This window comes from Salvelinus namaycush, unplaced genomic scaffold, assembly GCF_016432855.1.
Source record: "Salvelinus namaycush isolate Seneca unplaced genomic scaffold, SaNama_1.0 Scaffold169, whole genome shotgun sequence".
Classification (NCBI taxonomy): Eukaryota; Metazoa; Chordata; class Actinopteri; order Salmoniformes; family Salmonidae; genus Salvelinus; species Salvelinus namaycush.
The window spans coordinates 233199-256088 of record NW_024058441.1 but is presented as its reverse complement, the minus strand read 5'-3'; the positions used below and the strand labels follow the sequence as shown (position 1 = coordinate 256088).

General features: G+C 45.7%; 1 protein-coding gene across 1 annotated transcript; it reads left to right on the top strand.

The window, feature by feature from the left end:
* Positions 1–789: 789 nt before the first annotated feature.
* Positions 790–9562, top strand: LOC120037306 (gastrula zinc finger protein XlCGF17.1-like). Its single transcript, XM_038983472.1, has 2 exons — positions 790–955; positions 8614–9562. Exons 1-2 carry the CDS (start codon positions 790–792, stop codon positions 9558–9560), a joined length of 1113 nt encoding a protein of 370 aa, XP_038839400.1. The 3' UTR covers positions 9561–9562.
* The last annotated feature ends 13328 nt before the right edge of the window (positions 9563–22890 follow it).

Below are 22890 nucleotides of genomic sequence, written 5' to 3'. Positions count from 1 at the left end.
TATATACATCTATGTATTGTTACACCACGTAGGAGCAGTATAGACCTAGTCTGTTCATTATATACATCTATGTATTGTTACACCATGTAGGAGCAGTATAGACCTAGTCTGTTCATTATATACATCTACATGATGTATTGTTACACCACGTAGGAGCAGTATAGACCTAGTCTGTTCATTATATACATCTATGTATTGTTACACCATGTAGGAGCAGTATAGACCTAGTCTGTTCTTTATATACAGAACCAGTGAAAAGTTTGGACACACCTACTCATTCAATTATTTTTTATTTTTTTTACTATCTTCTAAATTGTAGAATAATAGTGAAGACATCAAAACTATGAAATAACATATGGAGTCATGTAATAACCAAAAAAGTGGTAAACAAATCAAAATATATTTTAGATTCTTCAAAGTAGCCGCCCTTTTGCCTCGATGACAGCTTTGCACACTCTTGGCAAATAATGACATTCTTTACATTAAATTAAACTTAATAACTTGTCAGGATGCTGAACTAAAACTGTGAGTCTCTTCATAGTTTAAATAACAACAACAGTAACTTTCTGAGCATTCATTTCAAACTAAAATTAAAGTCCCAACATTCAACTTTTCTTCAATTGTCCATTTAATTGTCAATGTTCCTTTTAAAAATAAAAAGTGGGATCAACTCCATATTAATGTGATGAAACTGGTCTGTGCTCGTTCACTGCGTCAACGAAGGCTGCGACTTCTTCCAGGTCTGAGTTTTCCAGGCAGACCGACGGTTGTCTTGAGAGTGTGTCGGCAATGAGCAGCGTTTTGCCTGCGGTATATTCAGCTTTGGGGGCTGAACCTCATCATTCTGATAAGCGATCGCTGGCAGCGCACAGGGACCTCATCCAGATTTTCGTAGTTAACGGCACCAAACGGTTTGTGGACCGTTTAGCAGTTTTAAAGACTCCAGGCCGCACAGGTAACGTGAGAACTTCTCACAAGCCCAAACAGACGCCAAGCACACCTTCTCTATCCAGGCACACCTTCTCTATCCAGGCACACCTTCTCTATCCAGGCACACCTTCTCTATCCAGGCACACCTTCTCTATTCAGGCACACCTTCTCTATCCAGGCACACCTTCTCTATCCAGGCACACCTTCTCTATCCAGGCACACCTTCTCTATCCAGGCACACCTTCTCTATCCAGGCACACCTTCTCTATCCAGGCACACCTTCTCTATCCAGGCACACCTTCTCTATTCAGGCACACCTTCTCTATCTAGGCACACCTTCTCTATTCAGGCACACCTTCTCTATCTAGGCATACCTTCTCTATCTAGGCACACCTTCTCTCAGCAGAAGAGAGGGTACATGAGCAGAAGGCCACGGGCAGCATTTTCCTTTCATGCTCTTGTAACAGTACCCCTCCAATGCCATAACTGCTGGCATCAACGCTCGCTCGAAACATCTTAGCATCCTAATATTGGTGATGACTAAGGTTGCAAAATGACAATAAATTCTCAGATTTTCCCAAAGTCCCGGTTAGAGATTTCCCAGAATAAGCAGGAAATCCAGAATTCTCCAACCAGGCTTTCTGGAAAACCAGAGAATTTTGGGGGAAGGTCCTGGAATGTTGCAGCCCTAGTGCTGACACTAGCATGCCCTTTACTGTTCTAAAGGTCTTGGCTTCTTCCCCAGGACAAGACGACATCTTGCTTCAGAAGTTTGTTGAGTGGCTGCAGCTCAGTGGAACTGTTTTTGGTAAGTATCTGCATTAGGTAGTTAACCATGCCTAGTATCCGTTTTCAGCTCTGTAACGTTCTGTGGTTTTACCAGTTCTTGCATTGCCCTTACTGTCTCTGGGTCAGGGCTGACAAAACAAACCTTGCAGATCCGGTGCCCACTTTGGTTTTAGATGTCATTTCTCCTTGTTCAACTTCAGTCCTGAAGCTTTCATCACTCTGAAGGCTTCTGCTAGCCTATCGGTTGTGCTCCTCCTTTTGAGCGTCCATAAACTAAAATGTCGTCCATGTAGCATTTCACTCCGTCCAGGCCAATCAACAGCTCCCGTTATCTTCTTTTGGAATATTGCAGGTGCACTGATTTATTCCAAAAGAGAAGTATGTGAAAACAGTATCTCCTTAAAATGGTTTAATGGAGGTTGTTAGCTTCTTGCTAGTTTCACCCAGGGGGAAGCCAGAACCCACAGAACCCAGCCAGAACCCACAGAACCCACAGAACCCAGCCAGAACCCACAGAACCCAGCCAGAACCCACAGAACCCAGCCAGAACCCACAGAACCCAGCCAGAACCCACAGAACCCAGCCAGAACCCACAGAACCCAGCCAGAACCCACAGAACCCACAGAACCCAGCCAGAAAACACTTTGGCTCCTGTAATGGAATGACGTCATCCAACGTTAGCAGTGCGTATTTCCTCACACACCCCTCATTTAGCCGCTGTAGGCCCACACCGATGCAGATGGAGCCATTTTTATTGACAACCGGAACCATTGGAAGCACACCACACAAAGGAATCTTGTTGCTTTAAAATGTTCTTAGCTGTCTGGACACACCGATGCAGATGGAATTAATTGTATTTTTAATTTTGATATGAATGAATTGTAGTTTTAACTTACATTTTTCTTCTTTGGGGGGGGGGGGGCGACGACTGTGGGAGGAGTCTCGATTGGTTGAGGGACAGCTATTGGGGAACTGTGGGGGGGGATCTTGGAGGGTTTGTGTTCACGTTTTTTGGCCTGGTGGGAGATCTGTCAACGTGCCCTTGAGCAGAGCCTTGACCCTGGATGCTTCTGTGTGTCTCTCTGAATGGGAGTCTGTTGGATGACTGGTATGGTGTAGTTGTTGATCTCTGAATGGGAGTCTGTTGGATGACTGGTATGGTGTAGTTGTGTCTCTCTGAATGGGAGTCTGTTGGATGACTGGTAGGGTGTAGTTGTTGATCTCTGAATGGGAGTCTGTTGGATGACTGGTAGGGTGTAGTTGTTGATCTCTGAATGGGAGTCTGTTGGATGACTGGTATGGTGTAGTTGTTGATCTCTGAATGGGAGTCTGTTGGATGACTGGTAGGGTGTAGTTGTTGATCTCTGAATGGGAGTCTGTTGGATGACTGGTGGGGTGTAGTTGTTGATCTCTGAATGGGAGTCTGTTGGATGACTGGTAGGGTGTAGTTGTTGATCTCTGAATGGGAGTCTGTTGGATGACTGGTAGGGTGTAGTTGTTGATCTCTGAATGGGAGTCTGTTGGATGACTGGTATGGTGTAGTTGTTGATCTCTGAATGGGAGTCTGTTGGATGACTGGTATGGTGTAGTTGTTGATCTCTGAATGGGAGTCTGTTGGATGACTGGTAGGGTGTAGTTGTTGATCTCTGAATGGGAGTCTGTTGGATGACTGGTATGGTGTAGTTGTTGATCTCTGAATGGGAGTCTGTTGGATGACTGGTAGGGTGTAGTTGTTGATCTCTGAATGGGAGTCTGTTGGATGACTGGTATGGTGTAGTTGTTGATCTCTGAATGGGAGTCTGTTGGATGACTGGTAGGGTGTAGTTGTTGATCGGCTTCACTGCAAGTATGTTGTATGTTTCGGATATTCAATAAAAAAAGGAAAAATAAATAAATAAAAAGAATGAAAAGCTGAAATGTCTTGAGTCAATAAGTATTCAACCCCTTTGTCATGGCAACGCCTAAATAAGTTCAGGAGTAAAGATTTGCTTAACAAGTCACATGAGAAGTTGCATGGACTCACTGTGTGCAATAATAGTGTTTAATATGATTTTTGAATGACTACCTCATCTCTGTACCCCATACAAACCAATTATCTGTAAGGTCCCTCAGTCAAGTAGTGAATTTCAATCACAGATTCAACCAATGCCTCACAAAGAAGGACACCTATTGGTAGAAAAAAATAATCTAACATCTGAGATTAAATATCCCTTTGAGCATAGTGAAGTTATTAATTAGGATACAGGCGTCCTTCCTAATTCCGTTGCCGGAGAGGAAGGAAACTGCTCAGGGATGGTGACTTTTAAACTCTGTAACTGTTGTATAGCTGTGCCAGGAGAGCTGGGGACAGGGATGGTGACTTTTAAACTCTGTAACTGTTGTATAGCTGTGCCAGGAGAGCTGGGGACAGGGATGGTGACTTTTAAACTCTGTAACTGTTTTATAGCTGTGCCAGGAGAGCTGGGGACAGGGATGGTGACTTTTAAACTCTGTAACTGTTGTATAGCTGTGCCAGGAGAGCTGGGGACAGGGATGGTGACTTTTAAACTCTGTAACTGTTGTATAGCTGTGCCAGGAGAGCTGGGGACAGGGATGATCAACAACATTGTAGTTGCTCTACAATACCCACCTAATTGGCAGAGTGAAAAGAAGGAAGTCTGTACAGACTACAAATATTTGAAATATTTATAAATATTCCAAAATACGCATCCTATTTGCAACAAGCCACAGAAGTAATACTGCAAAACATGTGGCAAAGCAATTAACTTTTTGTCCTGAATACAAAGTGTTATGTTTGAGGCAAATCTGAGTACCACTCTCCATATTTTCAAGCATAGCGTTAAGGACTGGGGAGTTTTTTCAGAATAAAAAAATTAACTGAATGGAGCTAAACACACGCAAAATCCTAGAGGAAAACCTGGTTCAGTCTGCTTTCCACCTGATACTGGGAGATTAATTCACATTTCAACAGGACAACAACCTAAAACACTAGGCCAAATCTACACTGGGGTTGCTTACTAAGAAGACAGTGAGTGTTCCTGATTGACCGATTACAGTTTTGACTTAAATCTACTTTAAAATCTATGGCAAGACCTGCAAACGGTTCATTAGCAATGATTAACAACCAATTTGACAGAGCTTGAAGAATAAAAAACAAAACAATGGACAATGAGCTCTTAGAGATTTTCCCAAAGACTCACAGCCATAATTGCTGTCAAATTGCTTAATTAAACTCCAGGCAGCAGATGGCGACGTGAGTCTTTCAGGTGATGCTTCTTGCGTGACGTATCTAGTGGACAGGACGCTCAAGAACCACAACACGGCTACTGTTTAAAACACCTCGGTAGCTTGCTAGCCAACATGCAACCGAAACATTGAAGCTCTTTAGACCATTTTTGTGAATATTAATCTCGTTGTTTTAAAAACTATTCTGTTGAGGTATCTACTGGTTAACTTTAACGTAATGTACTTGTTACATTTGCAAACTTGTTCAGATTGATACTGAGCCTAGCACTAGGCTAGTCGCTAATGCTAGCTAGCTAGCATCCACAACCATGAGCTCTCTAAGCTACTCGTCCCCAGCTAAAGAAGAGGCGATATGTTGGACGGAGAAAGAATCTCTCGGACTGAACGTTGTCATAAAAGAAGAAGAGGAAGATATCTCAGTGAAAGTAGAGGCAGAAGCTTCCAGAATTAAAAAGGAGGAAGAGGAGTCTATCAGCATCACATTGAAAGAGGAAGATGTTATAGTGAAAGAAGAGAAAGAACCTTTTGGAGTGGAAGAAGAGGCTGTTATATTAAAAGAGGAGGATGATGTTACAGTGAAAGAAGAGAAAGAACCCATTGTAGTGAAGGAGGAAGAAATGATAGAGGCTGTCACAGTGGAAGAGGAGGAGGGGATAGAGGCTGTCACAGTGGAAGAGGAGGTAGATGCTTCGATAATGAAAAAGGAGGAAGGGGCTTTCACATTGAAAGAAGAAGAGGATATTATAATGAAAGAAGAGGAAGAACCTTTTAGAGTGAAAGAGGAAGAGGAGGCTATCTCAGTAAAAGAGGAGGAAGACGTTTTGGGAGTGAAAGAGGAGGAGGAAGGAGAGGAAGAGGAGACTGAAGATCGGATTAGCACCAGTGAGTATTGTCTTAAAAACAGGGGCACAAAAACGTAGCACTTGTGAAGTAATATGTCGTTTTAAATAGGTGTTCTTCTGAAGTGCTATACTTGAATAGGTTATTCAGTGCTGTAGAAATTGTTTAAGGGCAACCTGCCATTGGTACATACATTTTTTTTGACTTTTTAATTAATAATATATAGGCCTAGCTATTGATAATTGGAGAATATAACTGATAAATGCCCAATGAACTTAGTTCAACTAACTATTACAGCCTTGTTATAAAATTGATTTAAATGATTTTTTTCCTTCATCAATCTACACACAATACACAATAATGACAAAGCAAAAACTGTTCTTTTTATTTTAGGTAATATATATAAAAAATAAATAGAACAGGAAATATCACTTTTACATAAGTATTCAGACCCTTTACTCAGTACTTTGTTGAAGCGCCTTTGGCAGCGATTACAGCCTCGAGTCTTTTTGGGTATGACGCTACAAGCTTGGCACACCTGTATTTGGGGAGTTTCTCCCATTCTTCTCTGCAGATCCTCTCAAGCTCTGTCAGGTTGGATGGGGAGCATTGCTGCACAGCTATTTTCAGGTCTCTTCAGAGATTGGGCTCAAGTCCGGGCTCTGACTGGGCCACTCAAGGATATTCAGAGACTTGACCCGAAGCCACTCCTGCGTGGTCTTGGCTGTGTGCTTAGGGTCATTGTCCTGTTGGAAGGGGAACCTTCACCCCAGTCTGAGGTCCTGAGCACTCTGGAGCAGGTTTTCGTCAAGGATCTCTCTGAACTTTGCTCCGTTCATCTTTCCCTCAATCTCCCAGTCCCTGCTGCTGAAAAACATCCCCACAGCATGATGCTTCCACCACCATGCTTCACCGTAGGGATAGTGCCAGGTTTCCTCCAGATGTGAAGCTTGGCATTCAGGCCAAAGAGTTCAATCTTGGTTTCATCAGACCAGATAATCTTGTTTCTCATGGTTTGAGAGTCTTTAGGTGCCTTTTGGCAAACTCCTAGCGGGCTGTCATGTGCCTTACTGAGGAGTGGCTTCCATCTGGCCACTCTACCATAAAGGCCTAATCGGTGGAGTGCTGCAGAGATGGTTGTCCTTCTGGAAGGTTCTCCCATCCCATGCCAGAATCACCATCGGGTTCTTGGTCACCTCCCTGATCAAGGTCCTTCTCCCCCGATTGCTCAGTGTGGCCAGCTCTAGGAAGAGTCTTTGTGGTTCTAAACCTCTTCCATTTAAGAATGAAGAAATGTTTTGGTACCCTTCCATAGATCTGTGCTTTGACACAATCTTGTCTCTGAGCGCTACGGACAATTCCTTCGACCTCATGCATCGGCTTTTGCTCTGCCATGCAATGTCAACTGTGGGACCTTATACAGACAGGTGTGTGTCTTTCCAAATCACGTCCAATCAATTGAATTTACCACAGGTGGACTCCAATCAAGTTGTAGAAACATCTCAAGGATGATCAATGGAAACAGGATGCAGCTGAGCTCAATATCAAGTCTCATAGCAAAGGGTCTGAATACTTATATAAATACGGTATTTTCTGTATTTTTTTGTATTTTTTAAAAATACATTTACAATCATTTCTAAAAACCTGATTTTGCTTTGTCATTGTGGGGTATTGTGTGTAGATTTGACATGTATCTCAGGTGGGCTTAAAGGTTACAGTATCACAAAAGCACCCTCTATACAAAATGGAAATTAAAAGTAAATAAATATTGTTCAATACGATCAATACTAACTTTGCGTAATGTTGTAATATATAGTGTATATTTATACCCCAGACCAATGGTTTCCAAATATTTTAAGTACATTTTGATACTCTGTATTTCTTTTAATGCCATAAATCATTGCTGTTCTCCTATTAAGCCCAGTATGCTCCTATTAAGCCCAGTATACCCCTATTAAGCCCAGTATGCTCCTATTAAGCCCAGTATGCTCCTATTAAGCCCAGTTTGCATTGAAACACATGGAGATAACTGTTTTATCACCTAATATTCAATCAACCTGAGCATAAATTATTATTTTTCCTTCAGATTTAAGTTGATTAAAGTACTCAAACGACAGTTATGCATATTATTCATAGTGATCCTTTATATTAAATCATTAAGAACAACTAGAAACCTCTGTTCTCTCTGCAACACGTTTGGAGTAGACGGGTCGTTGTTGATGCAGAGAGAGAAGAAGAGGATCAGGGTTGAAGGATATCAGGGGGGGAGATAGAAGATCTACAAGTGGTGGGCAAACAAATGAAGGACAAGAAGATGACTACTGGCCGACTACTCATGGCAGTTAGTTGTTAGGTTGTTGTCCTTCCTTCATACAGGTGATTCTGTTTATTGGGGTGTTTCACCACCTGTACATCTCTAATACAAGAGTAGATTAGAGAGATGAGGGAGATTGGAAACAGGCTTTAGACAGGCTTTAGAAAGACAAGTTGAACTAATTAACAACAATAGGAGTACAGCAAATGTTAACCAGCTTTCAGATAATTCCTTAAAAGCTGTTTGTGTTATGCTCTTTGTGCATGGCAGCTGCAGGATCAATATTCACCTTTTGTAATATGGGATGAAGCCTGAGCTGGAATGTGAAGCTAACTGAAGCTGGCTAGCTTTAGAAAACCCTGACTAGATCTCTCTAGTGTCGTAGTATACCCCTCAGAACCCCAAATATAAGCTTGTAATTTTAAACAAACACTGTATAGTCACAAAACATCCATGTTTAGTATTAAACTAAATACTTTTTTTGTCTTTGGCAGGAGCGAGACCAGACTCTCACTCGGACAGCGGACAGAGTACTTCAGGGCACCCAGACCCAAAGTTGGCCAAACCAGCGAGACCACACCACTGCTCCCATTGTGGAAAGAGTTTTATTAATTTAAGGAGCCTAAAAGTTCATGAAAGAGTACACACAGGAGAAAAGCCTTTCCACTGCTCACAGTGTGGAAAGAGTTTTACTCAGTTAGGGAATCTGAAAATGCATGAGAGAATACACACAGGAGAGAAGCCTTTCCACTGCTCCCTGTGTGGAAAGAGTTTTACCCAGTTAGTTGCCGTGAAAACACATGAGAGGACACACACAGGAGAGAAGCATTTCCACTGCACCCTGTGTGGAAAGAGTTTTACCCGGATAGGGTCCCTGAAAACACATGAGCGAATACACACAGGAGAGAAGCCTTTCCACTGCTCCCTGTGTGGAAAGAGTTTTACCCAGTTAGGGGCCCTGAAAACACATGAGAGAACACACACTGGAGAGAAGAATTTCCACTGCTCCCTGTGTAGAAAGAGTTTTACCCAGTTAGGGGCTCTGAAAAAACACGAGAGGACACATACAAGAGAGAAGCATTTCCACTGCTCCCTGTGTGAAAAGACTTTTACCCAGTTAGGGTCCATGAAAACGCATGAGAGGACACACACTGGAGAGAAGCTATATCACTGCTCCCAGTGTCAAAATACTTTTTCCACATTAAGGGACCTGAAATCACATGAAAGAACCCACTTAGTAGAGAGGCAGAGGCCGTTCCAATGCTCTCAGTGTGGAAAGAGATTCATCCAGTCATCACATCTGAAAGATCACACGACAACACACACAGGAGAAAAAACGTTCCAATGCTCTCAGTGTGAAAAGGGTTTTACCAGGTTAAGCACACTAAAAACACATAAGAGTACACACAGGAGATCAGCATTTCCAATGCTCCCAGTGTGAAAAAAACGGTTTGTACACCTGAAAATATATCCATTAACAACTATTGATTAATTTATTGGGGGGGGGGGGGGGGGGGGGGATGCACTGAGTACGAGGACAACCCAGGGGATAACGCGTTAAAGTGAAAATGACTTGTTTCCAACGTGGTCCTCGATGAAATAAACTCAATACAGACAATACACAAGATAAATATATTTTCCTCCCAGTGTGGAAAGGTATTTACCTAGTTAGGGAACCTGTAAGACCACGAGGGAACAAACACCGGGGAGATGCCTTACCACTGCTCCCAGTGTGGAAAGAGATTTTTCACATCTCGTAACACACACAGTGCTCCCACACTTTTTTGGGGGGGACTGGGAAGGTGTTTTTCTGGGTTCGTTCGGTCATGAAAACCTGGGGGAAAGTCATGGATTTTGTTGTTGTGTTTTTCCAGGCCTGGGAAAGTTTTGGACAAGGATCAAATCTGAAAAGTTTTCAAAAAAAGTCCATGGAAATTAATTTAATAACTTCTGTTAGCCATTTATTTAGGCATAGTTTGTAAATATTTTATTAATCACATACAAATCACCATATCAACCAGGATCAGAATGCTTTAATGCTGTGTGACGCATCGCCTGCACGTTGCACTGTGGAGTGGCCCTCAAGGGGAGAGAGACAGTAGCACTGTGGAGTGGCCCTCAAGGGGAGAGAGACAGTAGCACGTTGCACTGTGGAGTGGCCCTCAAGGGGAGAGAGACAGTAGCACGTTGCACTGTGGAGTGGCCCTCAAGGGGAGAGAGACAGTAGCACGTTGCACTGTGGAGTGGCCCTCAAGGGGAGAGAGACAGTAGCACGTTGCACTGTGGAGTGGCCCTCAAGGGGAGAGAGACAGTAGCACGTTGCACTGTGGAGTGGCCCTCAAGGGGAGAGAGACAGTAGCACGTTGCACTGTGGAGTGGCCCTCAAGGGGAGAGAGACACCTGCACGTTGCACTGTGGAGTGGCCCTCAAGGGGAGAGAGACAGTAGCACTGTGGAGTGGCCCTCAAGGGGAGAGAGACAGTAGCACGTTGCACTGTGGAGTGGCCCTCAAGGGGAGAGAGACAGTAGCATGTTGCACTGTGGAGTGGCCCTCAAGGGGAGAGAGACAGTAGCACGTTGCACTGTGGAGTGGCCCTCAAGGGGAGAGAGACACCTGCACGTTGCACTGTGGAGTGGCCCTCAAGGGGAGAGAGACAGTAGCACGTTGCACTGTGGAGTGGCCCTCAAGGGGAGAGAGACAGTAGCACGTTGCACTGTGGAGTGGCCCTCAAGGGGAGAGAGACAGTAGCACGTTGCACTGTGGAGTGGCCCTCAAGGGGAGAGAGACAGTAGCACTGTGGAGTGGCCCTCAAGGGGAGAGAGACACCTGCACGTTGCACTGTGGAGTGGCCCTCAAGGGGAGGGAGACAGTAGCACGTTGCACTGTGGAGTGGCCCTCAAGGGGAGAGAGACAGTAGCACTGTGGAGTGGCCCTCAAGGGGAGAGAGACAGTAGCACGTTGCACTGTGGAGTGGCCCTCAAGGGGAGAGAGACAGTAGCACGTTGCACTGTGGAGTGGCCCTCAAGGGGAGAGAGACAGTAGCATGTTGCACTGTGGAGTGGCCCTCAAGGGGAGAGAGACAGTAGCACGTTGCACTGTGGAGTGGCCCTCAAGGGGAGGGAGACAGTAGCACGTTGCACTGTGGAGTGGCCCTCAAGGGGAGAGAGACAGTAGCACGTTGCACTGTGGAGTGGCCCTCAAGGGGAGAGAGACAGTAGCACTGTGGAGTGGCCCTCAAGGGGAGAGAGACAGTAGCACGTTGCACTGTGGAGTGGCCCTCAAGGGGAGAGAGACACGTTGCACTGTGGAGTGGCCCTCAAGGGGAGAGAGACAGTAGCACGTTGCACTGTGGAGTGGCCCTCAAGGGGAGAGAGACAGTAGCACGTTGCACTGTGGAGTGGCCCTCAAGGGGAGAGAGACAGTAGCAAGTTGCACTGTGGAGTGGCCCTCAAGGGGAGAGAGACAGTAGCACGTTGCACTGTGGAGTGGCCCTCAAGGGGAGAGAGACAGTAGCACGTTGCACTGTGGCCCTCAAGGGGAGAGAGACAGTAGCATGTTGCACTGTGGAGTGGCCCTCAAGGGGAGAGAGACAGTAGCACGTTGCACTGTGGAGTGGCCCTCAAGGGGAGAGAGACACCGGCACGTTGCACTGTGGAGTGGCCCTCAAGGGGAGAGAGACACCTGCACGTTGCACTGTGGAGTGGCCCTCAAGGGGAGAGAGACAGTAGCACTGTGGAGTGGCCCTCAAGGGGAGAGAGACAGTAGCACGTTGCACTGTGGAGTGGCCCTCAAGGGGAGAGAGACAGTAGCATGTTGCACTGTGGAGTGACCCTCAAGGGGAGAGAGACACCTGCAAGTTGCACTGTGGAGTGGCCCTCAAGGGGAGAGAGACAGTAGCACGTTGCACTGTGGCCCTCAAGGGGAGAGAGACAGTAGCACGTTGCACTGTGGCCCTCAAGGGGAGAGAGACAGTAGCATGTTGCACTGTGGAGTGGCCCTCAAGGGGAGAGAGACAGTAGCACGTTGCACTGTGGAGTGGCCCTCAAGGGGAGAGAGACAGTAGCACGTTGCACTGTGGAGTGGCCCTCAAGGGGAGAGAGACAGTAGCACGTTGCACTGTGGAGTGGCCCTCAAGGGGAGAGAGACAGTAGCACGTTGCACTGTGGAGTGGCCCTCAAGGGGAGGGAGACAGTAGCACGTTGCACTGTGGAGTGGCCCTCAAGGGGAGAGAGACAGTAGCACGTTGCACTGTGGAGTGGCCCTCAAGGGGAGGGAGACAGTAGCACGTTGCACTGTGGAGTGGCCCTCAAGGGGAGAGAGACAGTAGCACGTTGCACTGTGGAGCGGCCCTCAAGGGGAGAGAGACAGTAGCACGTTGCACTGTGGAGCGGCCCTCAAGGGGAGAGAGACAGTAGCACGTTGCACTGTGGAGTGGCCCTCAAGGGGAGAGAGACAGTAGCACTGTGGAGTGGCCCTCAAGGGGAGAGAGACAGTAGCACTGTGGAGTGGCCCTCAAGGGGAGAGAGACAGTAGCACGTTGCACTGTGGAGTGGCCCTCAAGGGGAGAGAGACAGTAGCATGTTGCACTGTGGAGTGGCCCTCAAGGGGAGAGAGACAGTAGCACGTTGCACTGTGGAGTGGCCCTCAAGGGGAGAGAGACAGTAGCACTGTGGAGTGGCCCTCAAGGGGAGAGAGACAGTAGCACTGTGGAGTGGCCCTCAAGGGGAGAGAGACAGTAGCACGTTGCACTGTGGAGTGGCCCTCAAGGGGAGAGAGACAGTAGCACGTTGCACTGTGGCCCTCAAGGGGAGAGAGACAGTAGCACGTTGCACTGTGGAGTGGCCCTCAAGGGGAGAGAGACAGTAGCACGTTGCACTGTGGAGTGGCCCTCAAGGGGAGAGAGACAGTAGCATGTTGCACTGTGGAGTGGCCCTCAAGGGGAGAGAGACAGTAGCACGTTGCACTGTGGAGTGGCCCTCAAGGGGAGAGAGACAGTAGCACTGTGGAGTGGCCCTCAAGGGGAGAGAGACAGTAGCACTGTGGAGTGGCCCTCAAGGGGAGAGAGACAGTAGCACGTTGCACTGTGGAGTGGCCCTCAAGGGGAGAGAGACAGTAGCACGTTGCACTGTGGCCCTCAAGGGGAGAGAGACAGTAGCACGTTGCACTGTGGAGTGGCCCTCAAGGGGAGAGAGACAGTAGCACGTTGCACTGTGGAGTGGCCCTCAAGGGGAGAGAGACAGTAGCACGTTGCACTGTGGAGTGGCCCTCAAGGGGAGAGAGACAGTAGCACTGTGGAGTGGCCCTCAAGGGGAGAGAGACAGTAGCACGTTGCACTGTGGAGTGGCCCTCAAGGGGAGGGAGACAGTAGCACGTTGCACTGTGGAGTGGCCCTCAAGGGGAGAGAGACAGTAGCATGTAGCACTGTGGAGTGGCCCTCAAGGGGAGAGAGACAGTAGCACGTTGCACTGTGGAGTGGCCCTCAAGGGGAGAGAGACAGTAGCACGTTGCACTGTGGAGCGGCCCTCAAGGGGAGAGAGACAGTAGCACGTTGCACTGTGGAGTGGCCCTCAAGGGGAGAGAGACAGTAGCACTGTGGAGTGGCCCTCAAGGGGAGAGAGACAGTAGCACGTTGCACTGTGGAGTGGCCCTCAAGGGGAGAGAGACAGTAGCATGTTGCACTGTGGAGTGGCCCTCAAGGGGAGAGAGACAGTAGCACGTTGCACTGTGGAGTGGCCCTCAAGGGGAGGGAGACAGTAGCATGTTGCACTGTGGAGTGGCCCTCAAGGGGAGAGAGACAGTAGCATGTTGCAGCAGCAGGTTGGCCTATAGAATATGAGAGAACAGACTAACTAGGTAGCCAATTTAAAACATATATTGTAACCTGGCTAGTTATCAATTTAGCTTTTAGATAACTAGCATGAATAAATGCTATCTGGTTAACTCTTTAGCTGTTAGCATTTATTCATGCTAGTTAACTGTTTAGCTGTTAGCATTTATTCATGCTAGTTATCTATCTGGTTAACTGTTTAGCTGTTAGCATTTATTCATGCTAGTTATCTATCTGTTTAGCTGTTAGCATTTATTCATGCTAGTTATCTATCTGGTTAACTGTGTAGCTGTTAGCATTTATTCATGCTAGTTAACTGTTTAGCTGTTAGCATTTATTCATGCTAGTTAACTGTTTAGCTGTTAGCATTTATTCATGCTCGTTAACTGTTTAGCTGTTAGCATTTATTCATGCTAGTTAACTGTTTAGCTGTTAGCATTTATTCATGGTTTCGTCATGTCCCAAAAACTTTCCACCGACACTTGCGAGTTAAGGCCATGCAAAGTTTATAAACTTTTTTGGGACGATTCATTTAAACAGTTTTTTGTTGTTGTAGCAAACAAATGATTCACTTTGCCATTGTATTAGTTAGGATTCTGGTGAATTGAATCATGTGAATCAAAATAATCCATTTGTGAATCACGAGGACAAAACCTGCCGTAGTTATCTATTATCTAATTCTTCAATCTCCAATAAATGTTATTCATCTTATATATTTATTTATTTCTGTATTTCTTCCTCCAATATGATAATGAGGGGGTGTCAAGCCAATGTCTGTCTGTGTGTGGTATCTAACACACCATTGGTTGATCAATGTCACAGCTCTTTGCTCGATTGCTTGCTTTTGCACAATAGTAGAGTTTGTGGTTTGCCTTCAAAATAAAAGTCCCACATTTGAAACTGAAGCAAACAGATTCATATCGTGGAATCAAACCATATTTGGACCAGATCATGTTTGGAATGTTGTATAAATACAACAAAAGACAATCATTTGTTAATTTACTCCCCCCCCAAAAAATGTAATCAGTTGAAATCGCACTGTGGATATATTAGACTTCATAGAACATCGTACAGCCTTGCCTATGGATCTGAGGTCCATGAAATGTTCACAACTGAGTTGATTTCCCATAGTCAAAGTCCTGCAATAAGAGATACGAGGCTAATAGTTGTGTAAACTATACATAGTTGTGTTCTGTGGTTGTCACTGAGTGGGCTGATACCTATGGATCTTAGGTCCATGAAATGTGAAGAGTTTACGCAAATATTAGCTTCGTAGCTCTTATTGCATTACTTTGACTATGGGAAATCACTTCCCAATTCCATAGGTAAGGCTGTACATGGCTATATGAATGTCCAATATGCACAATGGACTGACTGGGGAGGTGATTTCCTGCAGTCAAAGTCCTACAATGTGAGCTACAACGGTAATATTTGTGTACACTCTTCACAGTTGTGTTCTGTGGTTGTCACTGCGTAGGCTGATACTCCATTTCATTGATCCACAATCCCATAGTCAAGGCTGTGCAGTGAAATATAAGAATGCCCACAATGCAATTCTAAAAGTCTTATACATTCACAGTGCGATTTCAACTGATTTGTCCTTTTTTTTGTCAAATTAACTCATTGTTGTCTTTTGTTTAATTTATATAACACAATTCCAAAGTTCAGCATTATCTGGACCAAATATGGCAATGATTCCTATATCTGCATCTGTTGCAGGTGCTCGTTCCCATAATAATGCAGTGATGGCCCGTCCCACGAGGACCCCCACGTCACCACCAACTGCTGGCCCTGATCTGCATCTGTTGCAGGTGCTCGTTCCCATAATAATGCAGTGATGGCCCGTCCCACGAGGACCCCCGCGTCACCACCAGCTGCTGGCCCTGATCTGCATCTGTTGCAGATGCTCGTTTCCATAATAATGCAGTGATGGCCCGTCCCACGTTGACCCCCGCGTCACCACCAGCTGCAGTCCCTGATCTGCATCTGTTGGATGACACTATGATGAAGTACTGTATAGCTCTGTTCTCATGTCTGACTGCCTTGGTGAGGAGATTGTGTTCCGTTCTCATGCCTGACGGCCTTGCTGAGGAGATTGTGGTCCGTTCTCATGCCTGACGGCCTTGGTGAGGGGATTGTGTCCCGTTCTCATGTCTGACGGCCTTGCTGAGGTTGTGTTCCGTTCTCATGTCTGACGGCCTTGCTGAGGAGATTGTGGTCCGTTCTCATGCCTGACGGCCTTGGTGAGGAGATTGTGGTCCGTTCTCATGCCTGACGGCCTTGCTGAGGAGATTGTGGTCCGTTCTCATGCCTGACGGCCTTGCTGAGGAGATTGTGGTCCGTTCTCATGCCTGATGGCCTTGGTGAGGAGATTGTGGTCCGTTCTCATGCCTGACGGCCTTGCTGAGGAGATTGTGGTCCGTTCTCATGCCTGACGGCCTTGGTGAGGAGATTGTGGTCCGTTCTCATGTCTGACGGCCTTGCTGAGGAGATTGTGTTCCGTTCTCATGCCTGACGGCCTTGGTGAGGAGATTGTGGTCCGTTCTCATGCCTGACGGCCTTGGTGAGGGGATTGTGGTCCGTTCTCATGCCTGATGGCCTTGGTGAGGAGATTGTGGTCCGTTCTCATGCCTGACGGCCTTGGTGAGGAGATTGTGGTTCGTTCTCATGCCTGATGGCCTTGGTGAGGGGATTGTGGTCCGTTCTCATGCCTGATGGCCTTGGTGAGGAGATTGTGGTCCGTTCTCATGCCTGACGGCCTTGGTGAGGAGATTGTGGTCCGTTCTTTGTGTGAAACAGCAGTATCTCCTCCCCACTAGATGGTCACATGACCACAGAGGTCAAGTTAAATGACCTGAAGGATCTCGCCACTGTCTCCTCTTTTATTGGTGATCCAGATTGCCATTCAGACCAACCTCCCCTTTCCCCAGATTATTATTATCATTACATTACCTTTCAGGAGTTCCATTCAGATCAACCTCCCCTTTCCCCAGATTATTATTATTATTACATTACCTTTCAGGAGTTACATTCAGACCAACCTCCCCTTTCCCCAGATGATTATTATTATTACATTACCTTTCAGGAGTTCCATTCAGACCAACCTCCCCTTTCCCCAGATTATTATTATTATTGCATTACCTTTCAGGAATTCCATTCAGACCAACCTCCCCTTTCCTCAGATTATTATTATTATTATTACATTACCTTTCAGGAGTTACATTCAGATCAACCTCCCCTTTCCCCATTCATATCAACCTCCCCTTTCCCCAGATTATTATTATTATTACATTACCTTTCAGGAGTTCCAATCAGATCAACCTCCCATTTCCCCAGATTATTATTATTATTACATTACCTTTCAGGAGTTACATTCAGACCAACCTCCCCTTTCCCCAGATTATTATTATTATTACATTACCTTTCAGGAGTTTCATTCAGATCAACCTCCCCTTTCCCCAGATTATTATTATTATTACATTACCTTTCAGGAGTTCCATTCAGATCAACCTCCCCTTTCCTCAGATTATTATTATTATTACATTACCTTTCAGGAGTTACATTCAGATCAACCTCCCCTTTCCCCATTCATATCAACCTCCCCTTTCCCCAGATTATTATTATTATTACATTACCTTTCAGGAGTTCCAATCAGATCAACCTCCCCTTTCCCCAGATTATTATTAGTATTACATTACCTTTCAGGAATTACATTCAGACCAACCTCCCCTTTCCCCAGATTATTATTATTATTACATTACCTTTCAGGAGTTTCATTCAGATCAACCTCCCCTTTCCCCAGATTATTATTATTATTACATTACCTTTCAGGAGTTTCATTCAGATCAACCTCCCCTTTCCTCATTCAGATCAACCTCCCCTTTCCCCATTCAGATCAACCTCCCCTTTCCCCATTCAGATCAACCTCCCCTTTCCCCATTCAGACCAACCTCCCCTTTCCCCAGATTATTATTATTATTACATTACCTTTCAGGAGTTTCATTCAGATCAACCTCCCCTTTCCCCAGATTATTATTATTATTACATTACCTTTCAGGAGTTACATTCAGATCAACCTCCCCTTTCCCCAGATTATTATTATTATTACATTACCTTTCAGGAGTTCCATTCAGACCAACCTCCCCTTTCCCCAGATTATTATTATTATTACATTACCTTTCAGGAGTTCCATTCAGATCAACCTCCCCTTTCCCCAGATTATTATTATTATTACATTACCTTTCAGGAGTTCCATTCAGATCAACCTCCCCTTTCCCCAGATTATTATATTACATTACCTTTCAGGAGTTACATTCAGACCACCCCTTTCTGTGTAAAATGCCAACTTCCCAGAAACCAGAGGGTTTTAAATTCTGTCTGAGAACTCCTCAGATGTATCATGTATGGTAATGCTTATGGTTTCCATGGCATCAAAGGAGGTCATTATGGCCAATCAGTTATATTTTTGTTTCATCAGACCAGAGGACATCTCTCCAAAGAGTACGATCTTTGTCCCCATGTGCATTTGCAAACCGTAGTCTGGCTTTTTTTATGGCGGATATTGGTGCAGTGGCGAGGGATCTACCTCGCTATATAAGAGACATGGAACCATTTACTCTGGGAGCTCCTTCCCTGACTGAGATCAGAGAGGGATCTACCTCGCTATATTAGAGACATGGAACCATTTACTCTGGGGGCTCCTTTCCTGACTGAGATCAGAGAGGGATCTACCTCGCTATATTAGAGACATGGAACCATTTACTCTGGGAGTTCCTTCCCTGACTGAGATCAGAGAGGGATCTACCTCGCTATATAAGAGACATGGAACCATTTACTCTGGGAGCTCCTTCCCTGACTGAGATCAGAGAGGGATCTACCTCGCTATATAAGAGACATGGAACCATTTACTCTGGGAGCTCCTCCCCTGACTGAGATCAGAGAGGGATCTACCTCGCTATATAAGAGACATGGAACCATTTACTCTGGGAGCTCCTTCCCTGACTGAGATCAGAGAGGGATCTACCTCGCTATATAAGAGACATGGAACCATTTACTCTGGGAGCTTCTTCCCTGACTGAGATCAGAGAGGGATCTACCTCGCAGCTGCTCGATTCAATATTTTTTTGTATTATATCTTAAATATTCTCTGTCTTAATCATTGGATTGAGTTTTCACCACATTACTGTTGTAGGAAAAAAACTCCTTTGTAGGAAAAAAATACATTCACACACTAACTATAGAAATGGGTTTATAATACAAGACCTATTCACCGGGATTAGAATAGAATGTTTGGTCTTTGTGCAACATTTACACAAAATGGCAATGAACAATAATATATACAGTGATATACAGCCATGTACGCTCAGTCATGTAACAGAATGGACAGTACCCGGGGGAATACATGCAAACTAAACAACAGTCCAAACACCTTCCATCAATGGAAATAGATTTTCAGCTCCTATTTATTTATTTGTATGTCCCTGTAGAGTCACTCCCCCTTCTCCACCATCCATCTCTACCTTTTCAGTCTCATAAAAGGCAGACTGTTGGAGCTCCCTCCAATGCCCTGTGCCAGGTACAGGGAAAACACGTTGGCTAGGCAGTAGGTATTTTCCTGCCACTCCAGGAAAGCCGGTATGTGTGTGAGGGCTGTCGGGGCCTTGTTTCAGCGGCTGGTGGCAAAACCTGTACAGATGGCTGTCGGGGCCTTGTTTCAGCGGCTGGTGGCAAAACCTGTACAGATGGCTGTCGGGGCCTTGTTTCAGCGGCTGGTGGCAGAAACTGTACAGATGGCTGTCGGGGCCTTGTTTCAGCGGCTGGTGGCAGAAACTGTACAGATGGCTGTCGGGGCCTTGTTTCAGCGGCTGGTGGCAGAAACTGTACAGATGGCTGTCGGGGCCTTGTTTCAGCGGCTGGTGGCAGAAACTGTACAGATGGCTGTCGGGGCCTTGTTTCAGCGGCTGGTGGCAGAAACTGTACAGATGGCTGTCGGGGCCTTGTTTCAGCGGCTGGTGGCAGAAACTGTACAGATGGCTGTCGGGGCCTTGTTTCAGCGGCTGGTGGCAGAAACTGTACAGATGGCTGTCGGGGCCTTGTTTCAGCGGCTGGTGGCAGAAACTGTACAGATGGCTGTCGGGGCCTTGTTTCAGCGGCTGGTGGCAGAAACTGTACAGATGGCTGTCGGGGCCTTGTTTCAGCGGCTGGTGGCAGAAACTGTACAGATGGCTGTCGGGGCCTTGTTTCAGCGGCTGGTGGCAGAAACTGTACAGATGGCTGTCGGGGCCTTGTTTCAGCGGCTGGTGGCAGAAACTGTACAGATGGCTGTCGGGGCCTTGTTTCAGCGGCTGGTGGCAGAACATGTACAGACGGCCGGAGGGATGCTGCTCTGAGGATTTTCTTTTTCCTCTGTTTGCTTCTTCCTCACGGCCTCCCTCTGCTTCAAGGCCCCCAGCTCCCATTGAAAGTTGGCAGCGGCAGTAAAATCCTCAAATGGTATTGTTGAATTAGTGATGCCTTCTGCTGTGGCAGGGGGGGCGTGACTGGGACACTGACCGTTTCACACAGTAACATAATACCACAGCTGTTTGTCTCTAGGAGCTTCTCTGGGCTGGTGTTAAGAGCAGAGCAGATCCACCCACTTCAGGATCTCTTCCTCCCCGTGGTGCTTGACCAGTAGGACATCACTGTCAGCTCTAATGGGCTCTGTCCATTGGCCGTGGCACAAGATGAAGACGGGAACCTCATCTCTTGATAGGCTCAGTGGAGAAGCTTGTCAAGGGCAGTGGTGGTGTGGCTGGCAGAGGTGTGCTCAGCAAATCTGAAATATTATTTTCACGACAAAGTCTTACCTATACACCAGGGAACTTCAACTGGATTCAGCTGCGGGACAATTTGTTTCTGGAATGGATGGTCGCGGGGCTGGAACATAATTACAAATAATTTGTAGACTGCAAATTGACTCAAGAAGCCCAAACAGATATGTTTGAATAAAACGTAATAATTTAAACCTTGCTTACATTTGATAAACAATCACATGTCTCTCTATTATCCATTGGAATACTTGGGAACAGATTGTCTTACATGAAAATCACTTGGAGCTGATTTCCTGATGTTTTTACAGTAATTAAAAAAATATAAATACATATATAACATTTTTTGCTCTGAAAACTTGGGGGGGTCAAATAAAACCAGGTCCGCTGTCCGCCAGTTGGGGAACCCTGCTATACACGGACCTAAATGACTTAGTGCCTGCACACATAAGTATGTGTGTGATGTCATTTTAATTACCTGAATCAGGTAGGAACTCTTCGGATGGATTATCTTCAAATTAAATCTAATTTGATTGGTCAGATACACATATTTAGCAGCTGTTATTGCGGGTGTAGCGAAATGCTTGTGTTCCTAGCTCCAACAGTGCAGTAGTATCTAACAATTCAAAACAATACACTCACATTTTTAAGTAAAATAATGGAATTAAGAAATATATAAATATTAGGACAAGCAATGTCGGAGTGGCATTGGGTAGAATACAGTATATACATATGAAATTAATAAAACAGTGTGTAAACATTATTAAAGTGACCAGTGTTCCATTATTAATGTGATCAGTGATTCCATGTTTATGTACATAGGGCACCAGCCTCTAAGGTGCAGGGATGAGTAACCGGGTGGTAGCCGGCTAGTGACAGTGACTAAGTTCAGGGCAGGGTACTGGGTGGAGGCTGGCTAGTGATGGCTATTTAACAGTCTGATGGCCTTGAGATAGAAGCTGTTTTTCAGTCTCTCGGTCCCAGCTTTGATGCACCTGTACTGACCTCGCCTTCTGGATGATAACGGGGTGAACAGGCCGTGGTTCGGGTGGTTGATGGCCTTGGTCTTTTTGGCCTTCCTGTGACATCGGGTGCTGTAGGTGTCCTGCGTCCTGTCCTGTGATGCGTTGGGCAGACCACACCACCCTCTGGAGAGCCCTGCGGTTGCGGACGGTGCTGTTGCCGTACCAGGCGGTGATACCACGCAACGGAATGCTCTCAATGGTGCATCTGTAAAAGTTTGTGATGTTCTTGGGGGCCAAGCCAAACTTTTTCAGCCACACTGTCTGTGTAGGTGGACCATTTCAGATTGTCAGTGATGTGTACGCCGAGGAACTTGAAGCTTTCCGCCTTCTCCACTGTGGTCCCATTGATGTGGATGGGGGCGTGCTCCCTCTGCTGTCTCCTGAAGTCCACAATCAGCTCCTTCGTTTTGTTAACAAAGGAGAAATGCTCACTAACAGGGATGGAAACTAATGTGCAATAAATCAGCTTTTTTGTGTATATGGAACATTTCTGATATCTTTTATTTCAGCTCATGAAACACGGAACCAACACTTTACACGTTGTGTTTATATTTTTATTCAGTTTATATGTATTTATATTCAGCTTCTATATATGTGTGTAGGAAAGTATTACCTGTAAGAAGTAAGAGAAAACATATCAGTTCGTTATATATTTTAGCCAATATAAACAATGTTGTTAATATTTTCCTTAACTGCGGTACCCACTCCAGTCAACAGATGGGGATGTGAGTCTTTCAGGTGACTGCTCCTTGCGTGACGTATAATCTAGTGGACGGGACGGGACACTTCTTCAACAAGGACAACAGGCTACTGATTAAACCACCTCGGTTGTTTGCTAGCAAACATAAAACCGGTAAAATTTAGACAATTTGTGTGTATATTAACCTCAGTGTTTTAAACACACTGTCTGCGAATTTACTAGTTAATCTATTTACTTTAATATTTACGTTGTCAGCTAGCTAGCTGTTTTAGTTAGCCTTGCACTAGGCTAGTCTAACGTTCCCGACCATGAGTTCACTACCCTACTCCCCACCTGCTAAAGAAGAGGTCTGCTGGACGGAGAAAGAAGCTCCCGTGAAAGAGAAGGAAGAGGAGGCTGTCACAGTTAAA